The sequence below is a fragment of the Acomys minous genome (assembly GCF_964271855.1).
Source record: "Acomys minous genome assembly, chromosome: 12".
Classification (NCBI taxonomy): Eukaryota; Metazoa; Chordata; class Mammalia; order Rodentia; family Muridae; genus Acomys; species Acomys minous.
Genome location: NC_140493.1, coordinates 111,576,739 through 111,590,548, shown reverse-complemented (window position 1 = coordinate 111,590,548; position 13,810 = coordinate 111,576,739). Strand labels below are relative to the sequence as shown.

Below are 13,810 nucleotides of genomic sequence, written 5' to 3'. Positions count from 1 at the left end.
ATGCGTTTCCTCCCTGGACAAATTGCAAGATTTATTGGCAAGTTCATTTTAAGCTTTTCTGCAAGAAATATTCTGCCTTTGGCAGTAACTGCACAGGTGAAACCTAACTTTCTCAGGGCTCTCCAAGGCCACAAGGGGGCTCGAGACCAAGACAGATGGGCATGGACCTGTCCTTAGCATGTCTGGGGACGGAGGGCTCTGATTTCTCAAGGAGTTAGCCCTGAACTGATGTGATATGTACACCGAGCAACTCAGAACCACCCAGCAAGCTACAGCCAGGACTGCACACTCCACCTGGACCCTTGGCTCACTAACAGCAATCATTTCTGACAATGAAAGTGGCCTCCCCTATTCCCACAGAGGCCAACCAGTCTATAACTTGGTCTCCTTGCTTCAAAAACGATTTTGTAACCTGTGTGTTATGTGTTCTAGTGACGTGGGATGTCATCTGCGCCTTCAACAGCTCACCTCTCAGAATGGAGTACCTGAACTTGTCTCAGACAGTGCCCAACACCTTCTCCAGTTTGCACCAACCACGGGCACAAGGCTCTGACTGGTCTCTCTGTCTCTGTGTCTTCCCCGCTACTTCTCTCTGATGACAATCTGGCCCTGGCCTGCAGGATGTGCAGTACAGAATGGTTCAAACTTGTTTCTAAGACTTAGTTGGTGTTGTGCCATCTTGTAGCATCCCCAATCACACAGAGGTGGCACAGTATGAGTAGAAAGTCAAACTGTGATTCAGTGGCCCAGCGTGGGCTCGTGCACGGCTCTACAGGTTCTGGATGTGGCAGGCTCCTGCACACTTGTCCCAACCACCACCCTGACCCAGGGTGGAGGTACTTCTGCACGGACAACTCACCTCAGGGATGGGGTCGGAGAGGAGGCTGTAGAGCTTCTCGTGGGCACTGTCTCTCACGCCACACCACCTTGCGGAATCGAAATTCTGCCAGATCCTTCCCAGGCAAATGGCTACCCACTGGCGCAGCAAGGGGTGTGGGTCACTGAGCTGCTCCAGACAGATGGCAATCAGGTTCCCCTGCAGGCAGGCTTCCTAGAGAGGCAGGACACAGGTGAGTGGCCTCTGCCCTTGTACCCAGGGCCGGAGCAAGGACCTCATGAGGGTGGCAGCTGCCTCTCGTCCACTCTACCCTACATTTTCTTACTCTAACCCTGCCAGTTCACATTTGCCCTCAATACTGAACTAAGGAGAGACCGGCCCTCTGTGGAGAGGCCCACCAGCCCTGCGGCTGCCGTGACAGGAAGCTCCACAGACCACCCAACAGCAGTCCCCTCAGCAAATACGGCCTGGGCTGCGCCCCTCTCCTGGAATCTATTTGAGACAAGTCACCTTTCTGCGGTTCCTGGAGGGGCTTTGGTGGCTGGAGCTGCTGTGATACTCACTTGTCCTGTCGTGTAGCTGTTGACAATCACAGCAAGAATGAAGGCCGTCATGGTCCTGTGTTCAGCCTGGAAAACAGAATGCACCTGGCTGTGCGCCTTCACAGCGGGCTCACCTTTCTAAGTACTGCGCGCTTTTTGTCTTCACCGCTTGCCTCACATGCACCTTTTTAAAGGTCTGCACACATGGACCAGGCGCTCCCTTGGGTGCTATGGCCACAGAACACGCCCAGGTTGCTCCACTGCCCTCTGTCATGGCAGACAGGGTGGTCGGTGGTATTAACTGCTCTGCCAGGCCCAACACCCATGCTTTCCCCTCTGTGCACGTCTTACTAGGACCGTGTCCTCTAGCCAAACACACTGGTAGTTAAGACCAATGCAGCACTCTTAACTTTGCTTCAACTCTGGTCTCCCGGACAGATCAACCTTCATTTAACTGCCCTTGCTCCGTGTTTGGAAAGCCAACAGCCCATGATGGCTTCTTCGTGGTGTCTCATGGATTCTACACGCACATCAGCAGACTTGTCGCATGTTCCCTGGGATGGGGCCAGGCTCTCAGGGTTGCTCTGATCCAATATTCCTTCTTACCCGTGACCCTTCCTAGTAACAACTATCTATGTTTACATCACCGGCATCTTGGCTGCGTTCCTAAGGGGATGTCCATTGAGTTGACTGACAGAGTGCAGGCCACTGTCTTCACTGTGGAGGAGCACCCAGCCCACGTTCTGTGTCTGCACTGTGCCTGCACTCAGCATACTGTGGCAGTGGCTGGAAGGACCATCCACTGTGCTAGGCCCATCGCTGGCATTCTCCGAGGCTTTCCGTGTCCCGGTTGCTTTGGGGATCTTCTTTATGTTTCTGGCACCTGTCACTTTGACTACGCTGCATCTCTGTGGATCCATTTTCAAAGGTTCCAGGGCTCTCTGTGTGTGCCTTTCTTCAGTTCTGTGAGCTCTAGCTGCCGCATGCTCAGGTGCTGTGCCTCCACTGCCTCCCTTGCAGCGCTCTGGAATGACGTCAGCGACAATGGCCATCCCCACCTGTGTTCACTGATTCTCTCCCTGGCTGTGTGTCAGCCCTGTGAGCCATCACCTCCTGAGGTTTACATGGGGGTTAGGGGGAAGCTTGTATTCCGTATCTCCAAATTTGTCTATTTTAAAAAGTCATCAATTTAAAGGACAGGTAAAAAGCAAACTTTATTTTCTTGCAGCAGGCAGGACTTTGTTTCTGAAGAAAACACAGTGGTTGACTGGCAGGATTAAGCTAAACTGCCTCTATCCAGCAACCCTCAAATGTCTTGACTGCTTGTGTCTCAGGGACTTTTCTGGGAGTCCCCTTGGCCCTTTCTTAGGGTGCTAGGTCTCTTGTGTTTTGACACAGTAGCCTCCTTCCATTCGGGGTATTGAGGCCTGGGTTTCCTGGGCTCTAGGGCAGAAGCTCTGTAGGAATGCTTAGGGTTGCCTCATCAGGACGACATACTTGAGACCCAGATGTGGTTTTCCCAGCTGCTGCTTTGCTGTGGCTCTCAACCAAGGGCAGTGCAGACTCAGGCCCTGCCCTCAGTGGAGCAGGCTAAGTCACAGAAGCAAGGTAAGTTCTGCTGGTTCTCAGAGGGCCAGGCACATCCTGCAGGCTCCTGGCATGAGCAGAGGGCCAGGCACATCCTGCAGGCTCCTGGCATGAGCAGGGCTGTCCCTCTTGGCAGTGCTGCCTGCTCAGGGCCTTTTATCCTACATAGGGTCTGTGTAACACATGGGGTTCTGAGGTCACTGTGGTGCAGTGACTGCTGCCCACTGGGCCCCGACGGGCTCTTCTCTTCTCTGGTGTTTGAAGGTCTCTTTTTCTCAGGTCTGGGCAGTGAGGGTGTGGCTGCCCAGGCCAGATCAGCCAGTTCAGAGCTTTCACTTTCCTTTAGTTTGCGTTCTTACTTCCTCTGAAGGGAAGGCAAGGGCTTATTTTCCAGAATACGGGTCATGATAGACTTAAGCTGCCTATGACAGTGTGTAAATATCACTTGGGTAAAGTACATTAGTACCATTTACCCACCACACACCAAACCAGTGCCGCTTACAACTTTGCTGGCAGCTTTGTTCTTTCCTTTCTCTTTAAAAATTGCATCATTTCATTTAAAACAAACAAACAGCTAGAGGAAGAATTTACAGTAACAGCTCCCTCTGTAGCCACCATGCCAGAGTGACAATGTGCTGCTGTACTAGGATCCTCTGGCTCCGGGAGCCGTATGTAAGAGTGAGCGAGGCCGGCCGTTCTGTTGCAGCACCACACAGAGCAGCTGGAGGGAGGGAGACTAAAGACACCGGTGATAGTAAAACCAGCGAGAAAGCTACCATCTACCCTATGCTCATCTAATTGTTTTAAAAACAATACAATAAACAGTATGCATGAAAGCCAAACTTCCAAACAACGCTTTCCTTTCTTCAGTAAAGCATGCCAACAGTTGGTTCTGTTACGGGAGCATCGAGGCACCTGCGGCACCATACTGCAGACATACAAGTATTCACCCGTCTGGCCTTCTGTCCAGGGTGCAGGTTCTAGGCAATGGAGATGCCACGGTTAGGCAGAGATGTGCGATGGCCGAAGACCAACTGGCATAGGAAGACCAGGTTCTCACTTGGGACAGGAGGAAATGGAGCAGCACACAGCGTGGGCAGTGAGTGGCCACCCTTGTGTAACTGTGTACAGCACCTCTCTACCTGGCCCCCAGCGAGGAACGGCAACCCTAGTGTGCGCGTGGAGACAATCCCATGCTGCCTGAGAGAGAAGGGTGGCTCAGTCCTTACTGGCATGTACGGGTCTGCCAAGACGGAAAGGAAGTACTTGTGACCGTTGTCCTTCACGAGGTCAGCCTGGCATGACTGGAGAGAGAAGGAGACAGGAGAGGCCGTGAGTGCGGAGCCAGCGGACGGCGCCGCGCGCGTGCGTTGGGAAGCGGGAGCATGCAGACATGCAGGACTACTTCGTTACTACCCGTCTTTCTGTGCAAGTCCAGTTTTCCCCTGGGAAAAAGCTCTGGCTCTTGCCCATGGGGAGAAGGCTGGAATCCTAGTTCTCACAAGAAAGCACACCACTCCTCTCAACGCCTCTGGCCACTGGGCTGCTGGCAGCTGGGTTAGGGACGTGCTCGCCACCCTGGCTCGCCCTGCTGTGCTCAGTACAGACGCCTTCCTCTCAGCCTCCCAGCTTCCGCCCAGGTTCACCAGCTTGGCAGAAAGGAAGGTATTCTGACATCTTTAGTTTATTATTTTTATGTGTAAGAATGTTTTGATTGCATGATTGATTACACATATGTAAAAATGTGAAGCACATGTGTGCTTGGTGCCTGAGGTGGGCAGAAGAGGGCACGGATGCCCTGGGACTAGAGGACAGATGGTTGTGAGCCACCATGTAGGCACTGGGTCCTCTGCAAGAGCAAGTGCTCCTAACCACTGAGCCAACTCTCTAGAGCCAGAAATGAAGAAATTTTAAAGAAACATTTGTAAACTGGGCATGGTGGGGGTACACCTTTAATCCCAGCACTTGGGAGGCAGAGGCAGGTGGATCTCTGTGAGTTCAAGGCCAGCCTGGTCTACAAAGTGAGTCCAGGACAGCCAAGGCTACACAGAGAAACCCTGTCTTAGGGGGAAAAAAGGTACCAGACAGAGGGGTCACTGTGTTCCGGAGACTTCATACAGACCACTTTACATGCGGAGACTAACAGCCAGATGGGCCAATAGAGGGTGGGACAGATGCTTGACTGGTTCTGCTTAGGTGTGCAAATCTTTTGCCTTTTGTTTAAACTCTAATCTCACTTCTGGATCCTGAAGGTGGAATGAGATGGGGGGGTGGGTGGGTGTTTCTCTGTATCTTTTTGCTTCTCTTCACAGTGTGGCCACACTGAATACACCTTTTTCTTTCAACTTTTAATCTGGTTTTTTTGGGGGGGGAGGGGTGTTTGAGACAGGGTTTCCCTGTGTATCCTTGGCTGTCCTGAAATTTGAGCTGTAGACCAGGCTGGCCTCGAACTCACAGAGGCCCGTCTACCTCTGCCTCCCGAGTGCTGGGATCAAAGGCGTGCGGCACTGGCTTTCTGAGGGTGGGTGGCTGGACCTGACTTGGGGCACGGGTCATAACCCCAAAGTTTGAGCACACTGTCAAGCTCCTTCCACCACTCTCGGACTGCTCCCCTCTGGCAATCCCGACCCTGCAGGAGCCACACTCTCTTCAGGTCGCTCTCGTGCTCCTGGTGTCTTTTAGAGTGTAGTCCTCTCAGGCTCATGGTCAGCTCCCTCACCTGCCCTCTCCTCTTCCTGCCAGGCTCCCTCATCTTGCTGTCCACGTAAGGATGCTTGGCAGCACTGCTGCTTCTGTGAAGTTCTAAGGATTTTTTCTGGATTTATGCCATCGAATACTTTAATGGGAGTCCCTAGACACCCTTGCTCCTAAGCGAAGAAAGAGCTCTAGGATTCGAGGTGCTAAGAAGCCCCCAGAGACGCAGCCTTTCTAACTCGCTGACTCCTTGCTGTGACCACTATGCCATCTGTGTGGTCACTGCGTGCCACATACAGGAGGCCCTGCCGGTGCAGTCACTGCTTGTAGCCTAGTGACAGAGTCAGTCAAGCCCTGCTTTTGACTGCGGAGGGAGACAGCTGAGCAGACGGATCCAAGAAGTCACAGGGAGCTGGAAGGTAGGGAGGGGTGTGCCTTCTGGAGGACAACAGTGCAGAATTAAGGAGACAGACAGAAGGGAAGGATGGGAAGAAGGAAACACAGGCCAGTCCTAGAACATGGGGTGGGAAGAGGCAGGTGACCAGGTGCGAGGAAGCACCGAAAGCCAGCAGCTGCGCACAAGGGACACAGTCAGCTGCACTGTTAACAGTGACCAGTAGCTATCTAGAGCTTACAGGAGACAGAGAGCCTCTCTAACATGTGGCAGCCTCCTATGGCCTGGGGTCCTACTACATACAAAGGTCATGTGCCGAGCAGTAACATTTATCCTTCTCTGCGTCTGACTGCAGTGTAGCCAGCTGCCTGAGCCTCATGATCCTGCTGCCATGACGACCCGCCACCATGGACTGTGCCGTTGAACTCAGAGTGCACATAAATCCTTTCTTCCGTAAGTTGCCTTTGTCAAGTACTTCACCACAGCAATGAAAACAAACAAGTCCAGGCTATAGTGTGGCTGGGAGCAGAGGTGGGGGCCATGTGTAGCACAGGCAGAAGAACAGAGACAGTGCAGAGGCGTGAGGAAAGCACTGAAGGGATGGAGGGTAGAGGTCTTTACCACCTACATCTCTCCCTGAAGAGGTGGGTCACACAGACAGGAGTGCGACACACTAGAGACAGAGACACAGGCAGATCCATCCAGGAAGAAGGTGAACACAGGAGCGAGATCAGGGCTGATGTCAGCCACATAGGTCCTGGTCGTAAAAGCTCCTCAAGGTGAAGAGAGGAGAGACTGAGACTTGGCCCAGCTGGGAAGGAAGCTGCTGATGGCCTCTGCCCTGCCGCTGGCCCTACCTCCCACCAGGCTGCCTGATTTGGGGGCATACTTGAAAGTCTGGTTCTTCATGAGCTCAGAAGTTGAGGGTGATGTTGCGGGAGGTGGCAGGAGGAGGAAAGGAAAGATGGAACGGTTCAATCTCAGGCTCTCACCACTCGCCTTGAGTGGTACAAAGATGGAATAGTCTAGAGTCATGTGACCCATGAATGAAGGGCACTGTGGGGACAGACACCAGGGCCTTCTGGGACCAGCACTCAGGGTGACGCGCCTACCACCTTCTCAACAGCTCCAAAAATCTCTGCTCTAAGCTTAGAGGCCCTCTAGGAACCCAGCCTGGGCCTTAAGAACTGAGATGAGAAAGAAGAATGGCGCACCCTGCCTAAGGACCCCCCTAACTTTCCAGAGCAGCCTGGTCCTGAGCCCTTCGCAGAGGCAGGTGGCCATCGCATGGGCTCTCAGCGTGAACACCCTCACGACCCTCCTTTTGTCAGCGTCCAGAAGAACGCCTCACAGTGGTACGGTGATGATAAGCTGGCACATGGGGCGAACGCTGCCCTGGCTCTGCGAGGCGTCTTAGACAGGATGGAGACGGCCGGCCCAGACCGCAGGCTTTGAGGCCAGCTGCTGCTCACCCAGCCACACGCATCATACAGTCCCCATTTCAGTCGAGGCAGCCAGCAAACAAGCTGGAAACCTCAACCTGTCATGTAGGCTGGGCCCCCCGAGCCATGGACCACCGCCTCGGCAGAGGGCACGCCGCGGCTCAGGAGGAAAGACACCTTTCTTTGTTTTCAAACTGGAGCTCTGACAAGTCAAATCAAAGCCCACACGTTTACGGGAGCTCCTGAAGCACAGCTCATCTGAGAGTAATAAACTGTCATTAATTCATATCCTACTAATTCCACGTCTGAGCCTCCCAAGTCAGAAGATCTGAAAGGATCACTTTAATACGCCTTCAAAAGCAGAGTCTGCTGATTATGAGGCATATATTAAAAGATTTCTGTTTTGATAAGCTTGTCACACTGCTGGCAAGCAGCAGTTATGGCTGCTCTCCACACATGATGCTCACAGGTGCTGTGTGTATGCTGGCTGCACTGCATGCAGAGCGCCCCTCCTCCAGCAGCTCCACTTGCTAAGGGAGAGGTGCAGGTCCCCTGACCGGCTCTCTCTGTGTGTCCTAGGCCAGCAGCCTCACTGAGCTGGAAAGAAAGCAAGGCTGCAGCCCGCCCGAGACTCTGCTAAGCAGTGCTTCCCAGGGTCAGGAGCAATGACCACATAGTTAAGGCTAGAGTGAGAAGCAAGGGAAGAAGGGAAGGCTGGAAAATGGGGCTTTCTTGGTGGACCGTCTCGGCCACAATGAAACCCACTCCAAGCCTCATTCAGGACTCCAGGAGACCAGACAGAGGAGAGGGCAAAGGCGAATACGCTCCGAGGCGGGCTGTGCAGCTATACCTGCGGTTTGCAAACAGCACGGCTGCGCAGCAGGCCCTGGCTCTTACTTTTTTCTTTCTAAAAATTTTATTGTTACATTATGCAGGATAGAAAGACGAGGAGAATTATGGAACTCTGGGAAGGGAAAGGGGCACTGGCTGAAGTCTCTGTCGGCTGAGCATCAAGAACTCTGTGGGGGCTGGAGAGATGGCTCAGTGGTTAAGGCACTGGCTGCTCTTCCAGAGGTTCTGAGTTCAATTCCCAGCAACTACATGGTGGCTCACAGCCATCCATAATCAGATCTGGTGCCCTCTTCTGGCCTGCAGGCCTAATGCAGACAGAGCATTGTATACATAATAAATAAAGAAATAAATCTAAAACAAAACAAAACAAAAAAAAACCTCTGCGTGGCTCGCATTTGCTGTTCAGGTTGCCAACACAGGACCATATTCCTGTTAAGAGAGACATTTGTAGGAATATTAAAATGGGAGAAGATGCTGCTGGAGGCTGAGCATTATGTGGACTTCTCCCTCTCAGCTGGAAATCCCATTTATAACCAAAGCTCCATCTTTACCCTCTTGTGTGACCTTGTGACCTAAGGCTTTATCTTGTCGGACTGAAATCCTTTCCAAGGCCCCTGGAGCCATGTACTGTCTCATTTATCAGAACGCAAGCAAAGCAAAGGAGGCTTCTCGGCGAGCCTCTGAGCGGGGACTTGGCCGCCACTGAGACAGTACGCAGGACTCTGTAAGCCCTCAGACGTGCCACATTACTTTCCTGAGTGCCTCTCTGCGTGTTTAAGTGCTTAAATACATGTTGAAATGCCTTCCTAATAAGCCTCGCTCTGTTTCACACTGACTCACACTGTAATCCCTTTTCTGCGGCCAAGTCAGGGACTGGCTCTTGCTGAGTAGAAGTCCCTTTAGGGACGCCTTCCTCAGGCTGCTAGCTGCAGAGTTGGGCTGTCTCTTGCTGTTTCAAGCTTATCTATGGCCTACAGTATAAAGATCCGATCCCGCACCCTTACTTTCTCATGGACAGCTCCTTGCTCCTTTTACAGTTCCGAATATCATCTCTGTAGGGACCCACAGCACTGTGGACTTAACCAGCCTCACTGTGCACTTAGGAGAAACAGCAACCCCACACTGTCAAGAGCCATTTGCATCAACTTTTGTAAAGATTTATTTCATGAATGGGTGTGTATCCCACGCATGTCTGAGCACATGTGTGCAGTGTCTGAGAAGGCCAGAAGAGGGCGTCAGATCCCCTGCAGCTGAAGTTACAGATGGGGTGGTGAGTTGCCCTGAGAGTTCTAGGAACTGAACTCATAAAAGCAACAGGTGCTCAAAATCACACGCCTCTTCTTTAGCTCCTGTTGCACTCGGCTTGGCCACGCGCTAACTGAACTGTTGGTAGGTTTTTTGTGTTTGTGGGAGCCCTTATGCATAAGGGAACCCATTTATTTTTTACTTGTTGCATAGTTTTTAATACTTCCCTGCATAAAATTTATCTATAGTCAAGTAAATTTCTTTTCAAAGGCATTTAAATTTGGAATTGTGGTTTAAAAGCGTACTCAGCCCAAGTTAACATAGAATTTACCTGATTTCTCTTTTAACGTTTTTATGGTTTTATTTTTACTTAAAGAAGCTAGTTCTTTAAATCCTATTGTTCAAAGTGCATAATTAATCTCTGTCAGTCAGGTTTCTGTCTCTGTGATAAAATATCTTATACCCTCAACTTAAAAGAAGGAAAAGTGAAAGAAAAAAAGGAAGAAAAAGTGGGCTGGGTGTGGTGGCAGGAGGTTCTCTGTGAGTTCAAGGCCAGTTTGGTCTAAATATGGAGTTCCAGGCCATCCAGGGCTGTATAGAAAGACCTTGTTTCAAAGAACAAAACGAGTTCTTCTTGCTATATGTAGTTTATTGTATTCATGTGTAATAATATAAATGTATATGTAAAAAAAGAAAAATAAAAGGAAACAAAACAAAACAAAAGGAAGTGTTGTTCTAGATGATGGTGTTGGTGTCTGGCTGGCCCGCTGCCTTTGAGCCCATGGTGAGGCTTTACATCAGGGTGAGGAAGACGCGGGAGGAAGGAGCTTCCATTATGTGGCCTAAAGCTCCTAGCCGTCCCACCTCTTATGGTCTCAAACCACTTTTGCTCGGCCCGGCTTTCCCCAGTGGCTTCGGGAGCCACTCACCATCTAAACTACGGCCGCCTCCTGGCTTTTCTACCGCACAGCTGAAGAGCTGCACACCTGAGGAGCTGCCACTGTCATTCGCAGCATCCACTGGGGACCACTTCTGTAATGCGCACCAGTGCACGTGTCTGTGAGGCCTGGTCCACGCTGCTCCTCATTACTGCTGCGTCACAGCTAACTGGTGTCTACGAGGACAGGATCTCCATCGCTCTTCCGCCTGGCCAGGATTCCCTGCCTCTTCCCACTTATTTCTCCACATGAAACCAAGAATGTGTTTGTCTAGCTCCAGAAAAAAAGCCCACTGGTAATTTTACTAGGATTATATTAAGGTTATAAATTAAGAGGGAACACTGACATGCTTACGACACAGAACCCTTCTGTAAGAGAGCAGGGTATGTTTTTATTAGCTCAAGTTGATTTTATGTCGCTCAGGAATGTTTTAAGGTGTTTGTGGCAGCCTTCCCCATCTCAAGTTAGATTATTCCTGGATTTACGACCCTCCCACCAACAGGCTGCTCGTCCTGTCTAATCTCCCGGCTGTTGTCTCTCTGGCTTCTGTATTAAACTTCTACCTCACTAAGTTCTTTTATTAGTGTTAATAGACCCTTTGGGTTTCCCAGACCCAAACCTACCCCACTATACACAGAAGTGGGGCTGGAAGTCACTTGCTGCCTAGAATCGAGTTCAGTGCCTTGAATGGCTTCTGTTACGTAGGCCTTGCCCTGTGCCTGAGGGTCCCACAGAGCACTGTCACACAGGATCTGGCCTGGCACTGAGGCCATGCTCCTCCTTCCTGCTGCGCAGCCCTGGCTGGCCTGGAACTCACTACGCAGACCAGGCTGGCCTCAAACTCAGGGTTTTCCTCCTTCTCCCTCTTGAGTGCTGGGGTGAAAGGTGTGCCCAGCTTCTTTCTTACTATTGTGTGCATATATGATGCACGTGTGGGTCCCTGTGGAGGTCAGGGACCAACTCTTGGTCCTCTCACTCCACCTTTATGTAGGGTTCAGGGTTAAACGCAGGTTGAGGCTTGTAAAGGAAGCGCCTTTACCCACCAGCCTTGATACCAACATTAGTCACAGCTGGTGCCGATGACCTGAGGCGATCGGAGGTGACGCCTGCGTCCTTTTGAAGGAGGACCTTCATCTTGTCCTTCCCCCATTAGAGATCCCAGCTTGCTGTCCCCAGTCCCCACTGCACCTCAGGTAGAAAGGCCTCCTGTAGCTTTGTCTGCGGCTATTCAGCTTCCCCAGCTGGGGAGGGGCACTGGAGCTTCCCGGTCCAGACCAGAAAAGCTCCTTTCTGCACAGACCCTGACAGAATGCAGCGTGGGGGTGGCCACTTTTACCTCCCACTTTCTTGGCTACACTGGCAGGGCAATTACTCCGTGTCGCAATTTGTTATGGCCCTGAGGTAGCACACCCTGGCCACTTGAGGCTTGTGACGTGTGCTGCTCACGATGCATGCCGGCACTGGGGGGAAACTTCCCATGTGGATCATGCACAGCGCTCGGTACCTTCCTACGGTGTTCTAGCCTTGCTGAGGGGCTTGCACAAAGCAAAGGTTTCTGCAGACATGTGTCCCTAACACTGCCCTTCCCTTCACTGGTTTTCTGCAGACTACAACCTATACTCCAGTCATAACGTACCCTCAAAGCAATGAAATCACATGGAGGAGGTGGCAGGAAGAGGGGAGAGAAGACATTTATTCAATTTTCCTGTGAGCGTTCCTGATTCCTGTCCACGAGCTGTGACTGTCACAGTGACAGCGAGGACGACGTCTCCATTCTGCCCCATCAGACCTAAGAGATGCCCCATGAAGGTAGCTTCCAGGAAGAAATGTGGCTTCATTACAGAGAAGGGAGACTAGAAAAACTCAGAAGTATAAAACTAAATCCACCCCAAACACAGATTTATAAAAGATGCCTGATGGTTTGAAAAGGAGGCTTCTGGCTGGCAGTGCCACTGGGGGGAGGTTGCAGAAGCCCTAGGAGGTAGAGCCCGGAGGAGGAGGAGGAGGAGGAGGAGGAGGAGGAGGAGGAGGAGGAGGAGGAGGAGGAGGAGGAGGAGGAAGAAGTATATCTTTGGTGGGCTTTGAGTTTATAGCCTTCCCTGCTCTGGATTGCTGTCTCTGATCCACATCCATGGCTGATGATGTGACCTTGGCCTCCCCCCTCCCCTCTATGGGCTCACTCTGGAACTGCGAGGCAAGGTAAGCTCCTTCTCCCCTAAGTCACTTTTGGCCTTGGCATTTAATCAAGCAACAGAAAAGTAACTAATACAATGTCTAAATAAATAATGAACCCCGCCCCCTACTACTCACACAGATCCACATTCGGGTCCTAAACAGAGCAGAAGTGACTAAAGAAACTAAGCAGTGTTTGCAGCAAACCCCAGCATGTCCCCAAACTGCTGTCACGAGCACAGCAAAGCTGGGGGAGGGGAGTGGTGACTTTGGAGGGAGAAGGTTGCTAACACACAGCAGGGCACATGTGACAGGGCACTCATCTGTCTTCCACCTCCAGCCTGTCACTACCCAGCTGAGTCCTGAGGAAAACATGCAGAACAGTGCAGCAGGAGCTGTGCAGGCCTGGGGACACGCCCCATGCTACCATGGCCATCAGAGGGGCTGTGCAGGCCTGGGGACACGCCCCATGCTGCCATGGCCACCAGAGGGGCTATGAAGGCCTGGGGACACACCCCATGCTGCCATGGCCATCAGAGGGGCTGTGCAGGCCTGGGGACACGCCCCATGCTGCCATGGCCACCAGAGGGGCAGTGGGCTGAGGGAGAAGCCCTGAGGTGAGATGGGTGGCTGGATGGTGTAGTGGTGGTAAGGCACCAACATGGGACTCACTGGTGACAAATGTCCACTAAGATGCCTCAGACAGAGAAGGCTATCACCTCAGGTTTCTGTAAAGCTTAGCAGACAGGAAGCACAAGTTTCTGGACACAAGAGTGGGCTCAGGTGGAGCATGCCTGCCTTCCTCCCAGGGCAGCCCTTGCAGTGGCCAGCAGAACCAGTGTGGAAGTTCCAGTGCCCGAGATGGGACATGAGGCACAAGCGACAGTGAGAAGGCTGACCTTGAACTCTCTTTCAACTGCGCTCTGCCCATGTGAGGGGCGAATGTGGACTGTGGGGACAGGGAGAAGTGAGGCTGAGGACCTGACCAAACTTCCTCAGAGAAAAATCGGTTTGCAGAGCAAACAGCACACACTGGGAGACTGTAAAGGACTCATGGGCCAGAAAGGCGGAAGGAAGAAAATCCCACCTCGTCCCCAGCTGTCTTC

The 13,810-nt window shown here is 52.0% G+C and overlaps 1 protein-coding gene across 1 annotated transcript in view; it reads right to left on the bottom strand.

Moving 5' to 3' along the window:
- Positions 1 to 13,810, bottom strand: part of RPTOR (regulatory associated protein of MTOR complex 1) — a 303,099-nt gene that overhangs the window by 57,425 nt on the left and 231,864 nt on the right. Inside the window, exons 14-16 of the mRNA XM_084751163.1 lie at positions 4,197 to 4,271; positions 1,402 to 1,467; positions 860 to 1,051 (exon numbers count right to left, since the gene is read on the bottom strand). Of these exons, the coding sequence (XP_084607289.1) occupies positions 860 to 1,051; positions 1,402 to 1,467; positions 4,197 to 4,271 (333 nt within the window). The remainder of the gene's footprint in view (positions 1 to 859; positions 1,052 to 1,401; positions 1,468 to 4,196; positions 4,272 to 13,810) is intronic.